At 43.9% G+C, this 17,181-nt stretch overlaps 1 protein-coding gene across 1 annotated transcript in view; it reads left to right on the forward strand.

The window, feature by feature from the left end:
• The window catches only part of sspo (SCO-spondin), a 69,504-nt gene that overhangs the window by 32,670 nt on the left and 19,653 nt on the right, over positions 1-17,181 (forward strand). Inside the window, exons 73-102 of the mRNA XM_070928572.1 lie at positions 146-316; positions 843-1,013; positions 1,139-1,218; positions 1,351-1,520; positions 1,619-1,665; positions 1,873-2,073; positions 2,474-2,644; positions 3,394-3,594; positions 3,700-3,811; positions 3,962-4,182; positions 4,401-4,553; positions 4,696-4,862; positions 5,047-5,192; positions 5,562-5,782; positions 6,011-6,046; positions 6,199-6,375; positions 7,696-7,908; positions 8,901-9,068; positions 9,326-9,460; positions 10,288-10,525; positions 10,691-10,843; positions 10,976-11,022; positions 11,251-11,421; positions 11,617-11,793; positions 12,464-12,619; positions 12,856-12,980; positions 14,361-14,500; positions 14,737-14,783; positions 14,872-15,114; positions 16,890-17,051. Coding sequence (XP_070784673.1) covers positions 146-316; positions 843-1,013; positions 1,139-1,218; positions 1,351-1,520; positions 1,619-1,665; positions 1,873-2,073; positions 2,474-2,644; positions 3,394-3,594; positions 3,700-3,811; positions 3,962-4,182; positions 4,401-4,553; positions 4,696-4,862; positions 5,047-5,192; positions 5,562-5,782; positions 6,011-6,046; positions 6,199-6,375; positions 7,696-7,908; positions 8,901-9,068; positions 9,326-9,460; positions 10,288-10,525; positions 10,691-10,843; positions 10,976-11,022; positions 11,251-11,421; positions 11,617-11,793; positions 12,464-12,619; positions 12,856-12,980; positions 14,361-14,500; positions 14,737-14,783; positions 14,872-15,114; positions 16,890-17,051 — 4,620 coding nt within the window. The remainder of the gene's footprint in view (positions 1-145; positions 317-842; positions 1,014-1,138; positions 1,219-1,350; positions 1,521-1,618; positions 1,666-1,872; positions 2,074-2,473; positions 2,645-3,393; positions 3,595-3,699; positions 3,812-3,961; positions 4,183-4,400; positions 4,554-4,695; positions 4,863-5,046; positions 5,193-5,561; positions 5,783-6,010; positions 6,047-6,198; positions 6,376-7,695; positions 7,909-8,900; positions 9,069-9,325; positions 9,461-10,287; positions 10,526-10,690; positions 10,844-10,975; positions 11,023-11,250; positions 11,422-11,616; positions 11,794-12,463; positions 12,620-12,855; positions 12,981-14,360; positions 14,501-14,736; positions 14,784-14,871; positions 15,115-16,889; positions 17,052-17,181) is intronic.

The raw sequence follows: 17,181 nt of genomic DNA on the forward strand, positions 1-17,181 counted from the left end.
TGAAAACCCCTTATGATTGACAATGAAGCTGTAGAGATGCAAAACAACATGACAAAACAACTATCCTCTTTCACCTCATAGTTCCACACTGTACCTTTCATGTTCTGTTCCTCCGCATATAAGCACACACTCACTCTCTCTCCAGTTGATGGCCAGTGGTCAGTGTGGACTGGTTGGGGTCAGTGTTCAGTGTCGTGTGGAGTGGGTCTCCAGTCTCGGTACCGGTTCTGTTCCAGCCCCCAGCGCTCTGGCAGTGGCCTGCCATGTCTGGGCCCTCACAGAGAGGACCAAGTCTGCATCACCACTCCATGTGACCGTGAGTTTGTATTGACTGTTGCTATTTAAATGTATTGGCATTACATTTTCCACTCCTCATCTTTGTATGTTGCCTGTGTAGCCTACGCACATCTTCACTGAATTACATCCAGACTACTTACAATTTTAGTGCAGACAAACCACAAGATCTTAAAGCAGCGTGATTCAAGCTTTTCGTCAAATGTTTTTTTCTCTTTGACCTAATTTATTCTAGCAATTTATTAATTTATTCTAAGTTCCACACTGTTATTTCATGAGGAATTTTCTTTGAATATTGAGACAGATGTACTACAATAATTTATCATAAAACTTGTAAACAGTATAAACAAAAGTATGACGTGGATGGATGGATCATCTGTCTGTCTTTGCTTGTGTATGTCAGACAGCTACATACTGTACACCCAGTTTATGACTAATGTTACCAGGTTAAATGTCACTTCCAGCTACTATTGAAATGAACACATGTACGCAATTGACTTTGACTCTTTATTTTGCTGTGAATTTATTGATGTGTTGCCTTTTTCCAGGTGACGGTGGCTGGGGTCAGTGGAGTAACTGGACGGAGTGTACCAAGTCATGTGGTGGTGGGGTTCGAAGTCGGAGGAGAGAGTGTGACAGTCCCAGTCCAGAGAGGGAGGGGAGCTACTGTGAGGGGCTGGGAACTGAGGCCATAGCTTGTAACACTGACCACTGTCCAGGTACGTTTACTGAGTGTGTGGGTTCTGAGCACGCGTGGACTACATATGCATATTGAGTATTGTTCACAGTGCAGTCGATTCTATGCCTGTGTTTTGACAGTGTGTCATTATGTGTGTGTTTCTAGTGGCGCCATGCTCGCAGGTCCCAGGCACAGTGTTCAGTAGCTGTGGTCCCTCCTGCCCTCGCTCCTGTGAGGACCTGGCTGTGAGTATCACACTGAACATGACTCCTGTTTCCACCCATTACCACTGGTTTAACATTTAACGTTAACATTACTTTGTGGATAAGATTAAAGAATTTAGCTGGCGATAAGAGAATTTTAATCCTGTCCCCCAGCACTGCGAGTGGCAATGCGAGCCGGGGTGCTACTGTACAGAGGGAAAGGTCCTTTCTGCTAATGGGACACTCTGTGTAGAGAGAGAAGACTGTCCCTGCCTGGACCTCAGCACTGGACGCAGGCTGGAGCCGGGGGAGGCCACTGAAGCCCCTGATGGATGTAACAACTGGTCAGAATGATACACACACAAAGAGCGCTTACTGTTGCATGGACACCAAGTTATAATGAACAGAGAAACATCCAGTTGGTATTTACTCTTTGTTTCAGCACCTGTGAGGCTGGGAGGCTCAACTGCACCAGAAACCCCTGTCCAGGTGAGTAAGACCAGCTGTAAGTCTCTGTATGAGGAAAAAAGTGCATGTTATGCATGATTTTGTAACTGGCTTATGTGCAGTCTTTCTTTCTTTGACAAATACTTAAACTCACCCATGCAAAAACAATAAAAACATGAACATTCTTTATTTCTGACTTCATTATTAAAAGAAAATCTGAAGATTTTGTGTCCTTCTGTGTGTTTCCAGTGTCAGGTGGCTGGTGTGAGTGGTCAGAGTGGACTCCGTGCTCCAGGACGTGTGGGGCAGAGTCGGTGACCCGCTACAGGAGCTGTGGCTGTCCTGAGCCCAAGGCCGGAGGAGCGGCCTGCTCTGGAGAACAGGAAATACACAATGGAGTTGGAGTTCAAATCCAGAGACAGCCCTGCACTGTCATCACCTTCTGTCCAGGTAAGAGGCCACCACTCATCATCACCATCATTGGTTCCTAATGATGGAACCATGGAAGTTTTTTGATAGACTTATTAGGCAAGAAACTAATATTTTATGTGACTGGAGGATGAAAAGATCTCTCTGTCAGTCACTCCTTCTGATATAAGGCTATTCTTCATAGTGCCTTGACAAAGTTGAATTTTAATACCTTTCATTTCTTTTTTTTTCGTTTTTGTCTCAATTTATCTTTCATTCATTTATATTTCATTCTATTCCATTTGATCATCTCCTGCTTCTACTTCTCTGTCTTTTTTATTGTCTTTTGGTGTCCTTCTGTACAGGTGGACAAATATGAAAATAACTTCTTGTTTGTGTCTCTCTCTTCATTGCTGTCTTTGTTTCCTCACTCTCCCTCCAGTCCACGGTTTGTGGAGTCCCTGGTCCGTGTGGTCGGAGTGTGATGGGTGTGCCGGGTCGTCCACTCGCACCAGGGAGTGTAACAGTCCCCCAGCTAAGTTTGGGGGCCTGCCCTGTCTTGGAGAAAGCAGGCAGAGGCGCGGTTGCCATGACAACATCACCCTCTGCTCAGGTCACCATAATAAAGGATTGTATGTTAATTGTGGATTCATATTGAAAAGCACTCACGTCCCGCTTCAAAGGGAGGCTACTGAATGAAAATGAGGATAAAATGGGGAAATGAAGAGTGAGCTCTTGTGAGGATGTGGAAAGAAATTATGAGAGGTCTTTACAAGAAACGAGGTGACACTCATTAGCATTTCTATGTCTGTCCCTGGTGGTGAAGCCTGGGAGAGAGAACAGAGGCTGCTTGGGTTGAATAAAAAAAAGCCAAAAGGCCTGTTAAAATGAAATGGCTGCCTGAAAGGGAAGATTAATGAACTCTCTGCTTTGGTTGAACTCTCCCTGCCCTCCCATGTACCTGTGTATGTCCAACTCCCACAGAATGGTAACAGGGGTTACTGATAAACAGCAAGGTGACAGGCTCCAGCACTGCTGCGATGCACAACAGAGAATTTCAACCAAACACTGTTCATCAATCATCCTGTTCAGGAATGCATTTCATTTATTAACACACAACCAAGAGGCTTGTTTTTCATTCCAGCTTTGGTAACTTCTAGTTTCCACTAGCCACTCATGTCATTAAGCTGACAAACACATCTGTCCGTTTGGGGACCAGTACTCGACCTCAGCCCTTGAAGGATTCCATTTTTCCCCTGACTTGTTTCAAGTTTGATTTTAAATTGCCTCAAACTCATAAAACCCATTACTCCACTGTATATGTTGTTGTCTTCAAACTGTACGTTCTCCCGCTTACTGCAGACTGCGGTGGAGGCCAGGAAGAATGGCCTTGTGGGAAGCCCTGTCCCCGCTCCTGTTCGGATCTCCATGGTGACACAGAGTGCTTGGACTCCCCCGGGTGCACACGGACCTGCGGTTGTCCGGGTGATATGGTTCTGCAAGATGGAGTGTGTGTGGCCAGGGAGGAGTGTCGCTGCAAATACCACAACAGCTCTGTCCCTGGTTAGATCCACAGTCTGTTTATGTGAACATCGCTAATGGAAGTGGTTACATTGTATGGATTAAACAGGGATTTGTCTAATCAATAGATTTCTGTCCCTGATATAGTAATGACATTCAGCAGGATAGATTCCAGTAATGCATCATGGTTATGGCCTGGTGGATCTGATTGGCAGTTTGCAAATCCAGGAGACAGCATCATCAGTGACTGCAAAAACTGGTACAAAGTTCTCCAACCTTTTCATTTTTGAACTTAAACTGTATATGCATAATGTAATTAAATGTCATGTACAAACCCCCCAAATTCTTTATTTAAGGTCTTTATTTTCCTTTATTTTTGTGATGAGTCGCCTTTCTCACTTTATCTCAGTTCGTGCGAGGCAGGCGTTCTGCAGTGTCAATCAGTCCCTGGCTGTCATGTTGACGGTGGCTGGAGTCAATGGGGGGCCTGGACTGAGTGCTCACTTCCTTGTGGAGGAGGAGTCAAGTTCAGGAGACGCCAGTGTAACAACCCGTCCCCTCAGAGCGGCGGGAGAGGCTGCCCGGGGGTCGCTGAACAGCAGAACGACTGCAACATACACCTGTGTACAGGTAGTCCTGTCTGGCCAGTCTAACTTAGAACTTGAGTTTTTAGACTCAAACACAACTTGGAAAAAATGTCTTTCTCCCCTTTACTGAAATCTAAAAGAGGAGTTTATTTCTTACATTACCCTTTGAAAACAAAAGATGCTTTCTCTTAGTAATTTGAACAAAGAGGTCCTTACCTGCTCTGCAGTTGTGTCTTTACATCTCAGTATTTTTGCTTCCAGACTCTGTGGGCCCGTGGCTACCCTGGTCTCAGTGGTCTGTGTGTTCGGTCAGCTGTGGTGGAGGACAGCAGTCCCGCTCGCGTCTCTGCAGCTCCCCACCCTGCAGCGGCCTCAGCCGCCAGAGCAAGACCTGCTACACCCAGGTCTGCCTCGGTGAGTCCTGTTCCTGTAGAATGCCTGTAGCTACGGCATCACAGTTATTTTAATTGTAAGATCCAGAGTAACCTTGTAGAAAAGTTCTGTTATTGAGAATATTAAGTCTATGTCTCTTTGCTGACATCATGTTGTTGTGCAGAAGTGGGCTGCCCCCCTGGCAGGTTGTACAGGGAGTGTGAACGAGGTGAAGGCTGTCCGTTCAGCTGCGCTCAGGTCAGCAGCAGGGAGGGCTGCTACTCTGATGGCTGCGAGGAAGGCTGCCACTGCCCCCTGCACACCTTCCAACACAACGGAGTCTGCCTGCAGGTGGGTTCCCTATCATCTACTTCAGCATTCTGATAGACTCAAGATATCATGCATCTGAATTAAAGCTTGCAACACAAAAGGACAAAAAGTTGATAGTTGTGTTGTGTTGCCCTAAGACGAAATTGTTATTCAAAACTGAAAGAAATGTTTTTCATCCACTGTGATTGTTGTGTGTGTGTTTCAGGAGTGTCCGTGTCTGGTGGACGAAGAGTTTCTGGCCTCTCTGCAGAGTGTTTCTGTCACACCGGTCTCATCTCTGCTCCTCCATAACATCTCTGAGGGAGTGGAGCTTCAGGCTGGAGACACACTGGTCCATGACTGCAGCACCTGGTGAGCACAACATCTTGGGAATATTTGCAGCTGCACTATATTTAATACGGTCCCACACTACTTACTACACAAACTGTAATTTACTGCTGGACAATTAGAGGGTATCTGTAGGTTCCTACAATATCTAGAAAACACTTTATATCAGGTATCCTCAATTTAAGATCTTAAAAAGGATCAAAATGAAGCACCCCAGTTGCATATCAAATTAAAAGCACATCGTGTACCATGAATTTGTGAAGTTGTGGCCCCAAGTCCACATTTCCAACTTTAAAGCTGTCACCTTCCCATCATCATAATCACTTTCATAGTCAAACTCCTCAGACCACCAGCACCACACACCTCACTCTCCTTTCCCTGATTTCCCTGTAGCGGCTGTGAACATGGCAGGTGGAACTGTTCGTTGCAGCATTGCCCAGTCGACGGCGGTCTGTCACCCTGGGGCTCCTGGAGCCCCTGCTCGCTGCATTGTGGAGGCCTGGGACTGAGGACTCGCACCAGGAGCTGCACGCAGCCTCCCCAAGCCCACGGAGGGAGAGACTGCCAGGGGCCACGCCGGGAAACTACGTACTGCCAGGCCCCTGACTGCCCAGGTACAGGAGCTAGTGTAGGTAGAGTAGGTACTGCATGTGATCATGTGTTTAGGGATTGCGGAAAAGAATGACCAGCAGTCGTAGTGAGGGAGATTGGTTTGGTAGTGTGAGAGTGTGTATACATTGAATTTAATAAGTTTATTATTAAATAATAATAAGTGCTTGTTTGTGCACAATAGTAAATGGTGGAGCTTGTACTGATTTTGAATCTTTGCTTGTTGTTGGCAGTTATTGTTGGTCCTACTGAAGAACCAGTTTTACCAGGTAAAATATCCCTTCATACAGTTTAATACCATCGGTTGTAAACCCTGCCTGCTACCATCTTTTCCCTCATGAGACAAAAAAAAACACTACAATGGTTTCTCCCTATTTCATCCTCTTTCCTCCTCCTCCTCCTCCTCCTCCATCTTCTTTAGATGAGGATGCTGGCTTCTCTCCCTGGTCATTATGGAGTCCCTGCACTAAGACCTGCACAGATGCTCTCAGCCCAGCCACGAAGTTCCGTCATCGGCAGTGCATCAAACCTCCCTGCTCGGGAAGCTCCCGCCAAGAGAAGGCATGTAACCTGCCCCAGTGTCCTGGTACGACCACAGGTACGTATTTCTGATTCTGATTCTGTATGTTAGAACTGAAGCAAAGGAACCGTTGTCCGTCTGTAAAATAACTACTTTCGAGTTTTGAGAAAGGAACACAATTACCAATACTTGGGTTGCTAATAGTAGAGCACTGTAGTTCCTGGTTGTGAATGAAACGTTTAGATTGCTGCAGCAACAACAGCCTGTTCACCCTGCTGCCGTCTGGCAAGTGACATAGAAGCATCCACTGCCATACTGCCAGACTACAGAGCAGCATCTTTCTTCAGGCTGTGAGACTCCTCAATTCATCCTCTGCACTCCACCATAAATAATAGTTTTCTGTTTGGTTTTTTTTTGTGTGTGTGTGTGTAGCACACACAACCTGTTGTGTATAGTGATAAATAAATGAACCGTGAACCTTGTGAACCCGTCTGAACATTACACAAGACACTGGTCAATAACATTTTTACAAAAAGACTGCAACATTTGTGATAAGATGAAAACTTCTAATGGCTTACCAGACTACAGATGAATTATATTAAGAGCTTGTGTGTGAGAAAAACTCAAACTCAACAAACTGAATTCCATAACACCTGTTGGTTTGCACTTTGGGATTGTTTGTGTTGTGGATCGGTTTGTAATTTTTCACAATGCTTATCTCAGAGACGCCAGAACGGATTTTGTAGTGGACTTGCTGTTTTACTTACTGATCAGCGCAGACATCAGAAGAGATTAGTACGGCCAAGCAATATTATTTAGCGACTTTGTGAGTATGGTTTTATGTGTACATAAAATCTGATTTATTCAAAATGTATCCAGCAGCTGAACTCTTTTTATCTAAAGTTTTTAGTCCAACAAAGGGTGCAAACAGTAGTATGCACAAACAAAAACCATCCAGAAACACCATGCTTGTATGTGTGCGTGTGTGTGTGTGTTGTGTATGTACACACAACAGAGTAGTGAGGGAAGATAACTAAAATGTTAGAGGCTAGGAAGACAATGTCGCTTATGAATACAATTCTCATTCTCAGCCATTATTCTGGCTTCAAATAAACGTAATAAACTGCTCATTGTTTAAAATGAGCTCTGTGTACAGTTTTCACTTTATTGAATAAATATTTGGACATATTATATTATAAATACCATAAACAAATGAACAGTTTGCTGTAATTATACTAAAATCTAACGACAGGTTTGAGAAAGGAGATGAGATACCAGCACTTAAAACAAAGCACAATCAATTATTATCAATTGTCAATCATAATTAATTAGACTAAGCTACACAGATATTCAACTACTACATCAAACAGTCTTATGTCTTTTGTAAAATGTTCCCAGATGGAGGCGAGGTATGCATAGGGGCCGACTGTGCACGGAGGAACTGTTCTTGGACAGAGTGGGGGGAGTGGAGCTCCTGTTCGCGGTCCTGCGGAGTGGGTCAGCAGGAGAGGATCCGGACCTTCTTCAGCCCCGGGACCAAAGGCTCGTGGTGTGAAGACATCTTGGGAGGAAATCTGGAGCATCGCTTCTGTAACATCAGGCCCTGCAGAGGTCAGCCAACTGATCAGCACGTACAGTCAATTTGCAATTTTCACTTCAACCCGTTCAAGAAATTTAAATGTATGTCTGTCACTGTACATCCTGTCTTGAGCATAAACAAGCCATGTAGGGATTGTAAAGCTTCAGTGTTTCTGTTTTTGAGCGTGCTTTATCTGCCTTTCAGGCGTGAGTTGATTACCATCCATTCATTCCTTGCATTTCCGCAAAATAACAGAACTTTGACAAAAATCAACGCAGACATGATGTTTATATTTTAGTGGAATGACGGAAAACAACCAGATTAACCCACTAAGGGGCCTTGGGGCAAAAATGATCTGTGGGCCCCTGGTGACCCCCCTCTGTCCACTCTCAAATTTACCAACACTAGTTGGTAATCAGTTTTTTTGTGAAGTGCACCTATAAATAATAGAGGATTAGGTAATAATGGGGGTGTTCCCTCAAGGCCCCTATCAATTAAATTCAATAAAGAGAGACTTCATTTAAAGAACAAAGAACAATAAGATTTATTGACATAGTGCACAAATAAGAAGGTCTTTGGCGATTAGACCCCATTGTTATATAGTGAAGATAGTCTTCCTGATGGAATTTATGCTAAGCATAATTTTATATTGTGCTTTAGTGGGCTAACGTCCACCTGATGAACCTGGGGTCTGTGGCCCTTGGACAGTTGCCCATTTTGCCTGGTTGGTAGTCCAGCCTTGCTACCTGAGAGGTTGGAAAAACACACCTTAGAAACCTGAAGTCTCTGCTTTAAAAATGTATCAAATGATTATTCCTTTTTTCTAGTTTTGGCCATAATTCCAATCTCTAATAATATACCATTGTATCAATCAAGTCAATTGCTGCAATCAGTTTCTTTGGTGAGTACATTGTCTACCATAACCAGTAGAAATGAGGAACAATTGTAATTTTGTCATTTTGTATGTATTTTGTATTTTATGTCGTTGCTTATGTTCATGTTTGTTTGTTTGTGGACGCTGTAGTGGATGGAGGTTGGTCTCGCTGGAGTCCCTGGTCCCGCTGTGATAAGCGCTGTGGTGGTGGGCGCTCCATACGCACTCGCTCCTGCTCCAGCCCTCCACCCAAGAACGGTGGGAGGAAGTGTGAAGGAGAGAAGAACCAGGTCAAACCCTGCAACACCAAACCCTGCGGTGAGAGAAACCCAACATGTTAACACACACACGCACGGGGGCTTGTTGAGTTTAGATTGCCATGACCCCAAGGATAGTTCATCCTGTGCAAAGACGAATGCTCATTAATTCAGCATATGGCTATTTTTCTAGGTTAGTCTTTGTGTTCAAAAAGTCAGCACAGCCTGTGATCAGCATTCTTGGTGAGGCACGTTATGCGAAGAAAATGCCTGGAGCATCATGGGAGAATTCATGACCTTCTGTTTGTGTATTGTCAGATGAGAAAGGGTGCCCGCCAGGCCAGGAGTTTGTGTCGTGTGCCAACCAGTGTCCACAGCGCTGCTCAGACCTCCAGCAGGGCATAGAATGCCAAGGAAACGCCGAATGTCAGCCCGGCTGTCGCTGTCCTAAAGGCACTGATGCTGCTTTATTAACAGATAAGCCTGTGTGTGTGTGTGTGTGTGTGTGTGTGTGTGTGTGTGTGTATGACTACATATCTAACTGATTCTTCTCTGAATGTTGTGTGCCTTCTGGTATAAAGATAAGCACCTGTATCTGAATGAGCCTGGGTGCTGTTAACCCAAACCTTTCAAAATGTCAGTTCACCTACATCACAAAATGATACATAATGGCATCTGGCCATGAAGATGGATCTGGTTTTATTTGTCCAGGTTTTGAGATACCTGTCTCTGGGGTTTCTGCCTCAACCAACCAATACAATAGAGGTGAATGGAACTTAATTTGTGCTGGTCACAGCACTGCAGCTCTCCCCTACAGCGGCATCTATTTCCAAGTAAAATGTCGATTTCTCTGGATAATCTACAGGCCTCACTGTGAATAGTTTCCACTTGAACCAGGGTTGTAGCTACTATCAAGGACACAGGACATGTCCTCTGTAATTTCAGGGAATTTGGGGGTTTCAGCTCCCCAGGGAGTTTATAATTATTTTATATATTGATTGAAGGCCAATAAATAAATAAAGGATTCAGTATTTATCCTCCAGGAAGGCAACATTCAGACCTTCATGTAGGAAAATTACATTTACAATAAAAAATATAGCAGTTAACTGAAAAACTATATCCAAACAGTAAGACACAATTAAGAGAATTTTGTTTCTTGTCAGAATTTTTTTTGTGGACGAGAAACTCCTTGTATTTGGAGTGCATGTAGAGTTTGTGGCCTTATGTCTGTTTGTTAACACAGCAAATCGTTTAAGTAACTAGTGAATGCATGTGTCCAGGCCAGTTGCAGCAGGACGGGGCATGTGTGCAGCTGTGGCAATGTGACTGTGTGGACTCACTGGGACAGAATTGGGCAGCCGGCAGCTGGCATCAGGTGGACTGCAACAACTGCAGCTGTTCTGATGGACAGCTCCTCTGCACCAATCACAGCTGCCAGGCCACCTGCATTTGGAGCTCCTGGTCCAGTTGGGCGTCGTGCAGCGTTTCCTGTGGGCAGGGCCAGAGAACCAGATACAGGTGGGGAAGAGAAACTCACAAATACCCGTTTATACTCGTTCCAACACCTTTATTATTACATTTACACTCATTACAATTCATTACAAATGTCTTTGTGATAATAAATATACAGCACAGTGATCCAGAAACACAAACGTAATGTTCTGTGCCACTGTTGTGTGTCAGGTCTCTGATTCCAGAGACCGAAGGAACAGATTGCCAGTTCGAGGAAGTCCAGCATAAATCGTGCGACCCAGGACCCTGCCCACCTCTCTGTCTCCATGATGACCAGGAGGCCAGAGTAGGAGACACCTGGCTACAGGGCGAGTGTAAACAATGGTGAGATGGATGCACATAAACACAGAGGAGAAGAATGTTTTGCTGATAAAGGGTTTGCACTGAAAAGGAAATGAGAATTTAAAGGATTCCGCTTTGTGTTTCAGACACTGTCTAATTTGTTTTGCCTCTTAGCACATGCACCCCAGAGGGAGGTTACTGCCAAGACATCGACTGCAGAGGTGGGCCACTGCATTCATTTTAAAGACAAAGAGTAAATAAATATTTGTGCATTCACTTTTTTAGTGAAAGAGAATGTACAGAGAATATACACGTTTCCATTTGACCTGTAACAGGGACCACAGTACATGTAAAATCTTATGTTGTGTGATGTATTTGTTTTTGCCTTGTTGGAAAAAAACTTGACTGGCAAGCTGCTAAGTTGACCAAATTTTGTGTGTTGTTTCCAGTGGATGGTGGTTGGACCCCATGGTCAGTGTGGTCTGACTGCTCAGTGACCTGTGGTCGGGGCACACACGTTCGAAGCCGCGCCTGCATCAATCCCCCTCCGCGTAACAATGGGTCTCACTGCAGTGGGCCGGAGAGAGAAACACAGGACTGCCACACTCCCCCCTGTCTGGGTTTGTTCAGAAATGCCACAATTATATTCATTCATTCATAGCCATCTTAAGTATCTGTCTATCACCAAAAAACAGATCATCATTTCCTGCAACTGTATGTATAATCTTGGAAGAAAAATGTCAGCAAAGCATGATTATGAAGTAAGTAAATACAGTTCACATTTGCTCTGATCATATTGACTCCCTTGTCTACAGATGATCTTTGCCCCTGGTCGCCATGGTCACCATGTTCGCGGAGCTGCGGCGCAGGTTCTGTGACGCGGCGCAGGATGTGTGTGTGCGAAGAGGGAGGAGATACAGCGTGTCCCGCTGAGATCGAGGCTGAGAGGAGCAGAGAGGAGACCCAGCTGTGCTACAAACAGCCCTGTCCAGGTACATACAAACAACGCTCAGCAGATGTTGAGGTAAACTGATGCTGGTCAGAGTCAAATAGCAGGAAACACTGTAAAGTAAAGTAAAACGACATTTTGATATAAGTCTCCATCAGGTACTATTCAACAAGTGATCAAGAAGGTTCATATACGGCATAGACTTCACCTGATTCAGCCCAGGTGTAAATCCCAGGTGGAGCCCATCACTTCACAGAGATATCGATTCTACATCAATTACTGGGGTGCAATCATGCAATGTTTAACACTCTGAAAGTAGCGAGTAAATAACTAATATAGTAAATGGTCTCACTTATATAGCACTTTTCAACCATAACCTCTTCCCATAGCGCTTTACAGATCAGGTGTCTTTCACCCGTTCACACACACAGACATTCAGACACCTATGGCGACCGAGATGCCATGCAAGGTGCTAGCTTCCATCGGGAGCAACTCAGGGTTCCGTGTCTTGCTCAAGGACACTTTGACATGTGGACGGGGGGCGCGAACCCCCAACCCGCTCTAGATTTGAAAACACATGGTACAATAGGGATAAACCTACAAAGAGAGGATGCATCCCTGTGCTGCTTCACAGATTCAGATGTGAATCATAAATAGCAAAGTGTTTGAATAAATCTGCGCGTAGCACCAGGTTGATTTGTTTTCTTCGACAGGATGTCCCATGTCAGAGTGGAGTGTTTGGTCTCAGTGCTCCTGTGTGTCTCAGAGGCAGCAGCGCTACCGTGTAGCTCTCTCCCCAGCCACCAGGGGACAACAATGCACTCCTGTTGAAACACAGAGCAGGACGTGCAGTCTCAGTCAATGTGATGGTGAGTTAACCATGGGTAAAAAAGTATGTATGCTTCTGCCTCAAGCTTACGCTTAAGGTGCACTTGAATTTTCTTTCCCTGCCCTTAAATGAGCAGATAAGCTGAATAAGCAAACGGACACTCATTTGCTGTGTGTTATGTGATGCTGTGTGATTGACTACATGCATATGTGTGTGTTTGATTTTGTGCGTATTGATACTGTCCATGTTTTTACCTTCATGTTTTTTTCTTTGCAGATTGTGAAGCCCCGTTTGTGTACTCAGCCTGTGGTGCGCCCTGTGAGAAGCAGTGTGCAGTGCAGGGCCATGGAGATCTGTGTTTAGGTGTCAGGGAGTGTACACCCGGCTGCTACTGCCCAGAGGTGAATGACTTTTTGGGGCTTCTGTAGCCAGCGGATATGAGGATAACGGATAACTTCCTCTTCAATTAGCAACTTGAGATGCAAGAAACAGATCACATTTTTATATTGTTATGAACAGATATCGACGTCATCGGAATCGGTTTCACGCATCATAGTTGCAAAGTTTGCAGTGCACATTCAATATTTATTTATATTTATTACCTATTTTATATAATTCTTCTGAATACACTCTGGTCAAAAGGTTCTGCTCCTTCTGCTGACAGTCATTACAAACTCTATATTTGCAATGTAGAGCTTTCAAATGCAACTAGCAATTGACAAAAAAGTGACAATAATAATTCTGAAGAAATTGAAATCTACATGTAAAAATTATTGCATGTTGTGGGGAGCATTCTTCGGGGCTTCAGTTCATTTTAATTTGTACGTACATTGTGCCAATCATCTCAGAGGATTTAGGTGCTTTGGTGAAGTGGCTACAGTGATCACAATTGCTGGAGTGAACAAAATGAACATATCCTGCTGTTTTATAAGACACGTCTGCTGTGTCTGTAAGAGAAAAGATATACTGGCATGAATTCAGAAATTGAAAGTGCTGTGCTGCATATTGTTGTTAATACATCACTTTGATATGAGTTGCGATGACAATTTTATAATGTTGTTTTGCCCAGTTTGGGAGCTTCCAGCTTTGATTTATTGCAAAACCCTGAAAAATCCTCTCTGATAGACTGATGATACGCCCATATAGCAGGGAGGGGAGATAATGAAATATGGAACAGAAAGCAGAACATACCAGTTACCAAAAGCCATTTAACAACTATGGATTACATTTATGTTCCATTGAATACTTAAACCGGCAATCACTGATTTCTTTGGCCAGTTACGGAGCAACACTGTCTCCATAAATGCTGGGCTATGTTGTTGTGGTGCTGAGCAGGTAACGCACAGTGGGTTTATCAGAGCGACCGAATGAGACCCTATGAGAGCAGGGAGAGTGAACCAAAACAGTGAAGTTGTGGGCCGGACAGCGAAAACAGTGAGCTGAAGCCCCCTATAAAGCTCTGTAAAGTTGAGAGGAGCCGATTGAGCAGATAATTATTTGTAGGTTCATCACTATGAGCAACCCCTTTCACAATTTCACATTGTTTTTACCTTCTGATTTGATACACTATTAATGTAAACTATATAGATTACAACCACTTTAAATGTTAAAACAATTAGGCTGAGCTTTATACTCTAGATAGAGGGGAAATGAACTGTTAGGTTTAACTGTGTGTCTTTTTGGCCTCCATGTTTAAAAGAAACGAATGAACTCAAAACAAAAACACTACCATGGCTCCAGTTCTTCTTTTTTGTGAATCGTGTGTTTTCTTCCCCTTCCAGGGCTTGCTGCAGCACAACGGTAGCTGTGTTTCTCCAGAGGAGTGTGGCTGCGTCCACCTGCAGCACCAAGCTTCAGGACAACCACCCACACCTGTCACTGTCCCTCAGGGGGCCACGGTCACCATAGGCTGCAGCACCTGGTTAGACCAAAGTTGTTTGATTGTCAACTTCTACAAGACAGAAAGTTTGAGAAACATACTTTTTACTAACAGCAACTGTGTTTATATTGTGTTGTACTGTGTTTGTACCTCTCTGCTGCATCTTAATCATTCGCTGCTATTTCTCTTTTTATCCACTTCTTGTTTGCTCTATTCTTGTCTAGAGTCTGTGCTTCAGTAACATTATAATCTGTTTTTTTGACTGTTCTGTCCTCCAGCCTTTGCCATAATGGAACCTTGCAGTGTGACATGAGAGAGTGTGAAGGTACGATAGCAGAGTAATGAGAGTGATGTAAAGAGTTCCTGGCTGAGTAATGCCATCATCCCCCTTAACCTGCGTTTTCTTCTTTCAGTCATTCTCAGCGAGTGGTCAGAATGGACTCCCTGTTCTCCCTGTGTACCCTCTTCCTCCCTGCAGCACAGCACCTCCCAAGCAGGAGTTATCAGTGGCAGTAGGATGGTCTCGATCCAGAGCCGTTTCCGGGCCTGTTTGGACTTGGATTCTGGTCTTCCAATCTCTGGAGAGGAGGAGGAGAGCCAATGTCCGAGACCCCTTGTCGAGGAGAGGCCCTGTCCAGATGCTAACATCTGCAGAGGTAATGGTGTCTGTCCAAGAGGACAAAAAGAGGTTCACTCTGAACTGAGTGAGTCCTTTATCTCAGTCCAGAAATGCAGTCAGTTCCTCAGTCTGCCTTTGTCAAGCTCCAGTTGTTCCTTTAACTCCACAGTGAGGGAAAGTAATGAATGGGACAGTTTCGCTCCTCCTGAGTTTCCCTCAGCATGTCACAGCAGTTTGATTCTTTGCTCCCATCATAAGATTGTCTGCAGACAACGCAGTGAACTAGTCAGAGCTAGACAAGCATGGCACCATAGGAAAAATAAGTCACAAATTGGGTCAGAGAGTGAATGTGGTGATGAAATGACTCTAGCATGGCTTTCTCTGGGGAGGAGAGGAGAAAACGTTCATGCCAAAATGTGGGTTGAATACAATGCAAGGCAAATGTATTTGTGCAGCACCTTTCAACAGCAAGGCAATTCAAAGTGAGAGACACAAGCCAATATAAAGACACATCTAAAAAGGATTTTAAAGAATAAAATAAAAGTTGGATATAAGCTAAAATTGAATAAAACAAATGACAGTGCAGTTACAGTCTTAGTATGTATTTTAGCCCTAAACTATTCAATAAAAGATCAATTATTTGACACGCTTGAGGCCAGTGCAAAGACCTGAAACTGGACTGGACACTTTCTTAGTCTTAATGAGGGCTCCTGAGTGAGATGCAGCTGCCTGATCGACTTTTTAGATACATATGTAAAGACACAGTTACAGTAGGTTTTTCTAAATCCTGCTGAGGCACAAGTCCTTTAAGTCGTGATATGTTCTTAAGATGATGGTAGGCTGATGTTGTAATTGTGTTAACGTGGATGTTAAAATTTGGGACAGAGTCAATGACTACACCAAGATTTCCATAGGACATTTTGGCACATCAAATCAGTGATTTGTTCATTGCAGTTACTCAGTGGTTGTATGACACTATAGTCACTTGGTGCTATTTTTATGTAAATATGTGTCTCATCCACATATTTATGGTAAGATGTTTTGTTTTCCATAAGCTGACGTAATGGGAGATTGTTGTAGAGGTTGCACAGAAGAGGCCTGGAATCTCTAGTAAATTTCATCGATATTTCTGTCAACATTTATTGTGCGCCAGTTCAGATTAATAGTCACCATCAGTAGATCACTACTCAAGAGCTTGCGATCAGTATCCATCGCGAAAAATGGTACTGTGCATCCCTACTGCCCACCTATTCTCATTATTCCCCAAGGGAGTGAACATGGAAAAGGGATTTTGAAGAAAGGAAGAGTCTGATGTCCATGTGTCTGTGGGGATACATAAGGTTGATTGGATTTGGTGTCGTGTGTGTGTGTGTGTGTGTGTGTGCAAAGAATGATTCATCCTGAACTCAACTCTGTCATCCCTCCATTTTTCGTTGGGTATGAATTGGAATGGCTCTGAATTACTACCATGCCCAGTGGACCATAAGTTAGGTTTGCATGTCAAATATTTGAAGTCTTGTACTTCATTATAGTTAGTAGATATATCTAAGAACTGCACAGCGAGGATAAACAGAGGGTTTATATTCTATGAATAAATAGAACAAACTCTAATCTCTAACATGTAAATCAGATGTCTCGCCATCTTAAGTAGACTTGTACATAAATCCATAAACAATAAACATGCCTTTGTTGTCGTTGGTGATGAGTATTACAACGATTACAGCTATTACAGCACTCATCATGAAATTAGTCATTATAATTAGGATGAGAACAGAGTTGATGATGGCTATGATAATCATTCTACCCTTCCAGATCTGTGTCAGTGGAGTGTGTGGAGCGCCTGGACGGCCTGTGCCGAGCCGTGCAGCGGTGGAGCCAGGCAGCGCTACAGGCGACCCCTGGCCTCTCCTCCAGGACCCCGCTGTAAGAGCCAACAGACACAGAGCCAGAGCTGCAACACAGGACTCTGCCCAGGTACCGCTGTTCCTTTGTTTAAAACTCACCAGACTTAGATATTTACATACGGATACCATCACAAACACAAAGGAAGTTAACAGGAAGGTAAGTAGAAACATCAATCAGCAAAAAAATGATGTTGTGGGCT

This window comes from Enoplosus armatus, chromosome 21, assembly GCF_043641665.1.
Source record: "Enoplosus armatus isolate fEnoArm2 chromosome 21, fEnoArm2.hap1, whole genome shotgun sequence".
NCBI classification, from domain to species: domain Eukaryota; kingdom Metazoa; phylum Chordata; class Actinopteri; order Centrarchiformes; family Enoplosidae; genus Enoplosus; species Enoplosus armatus.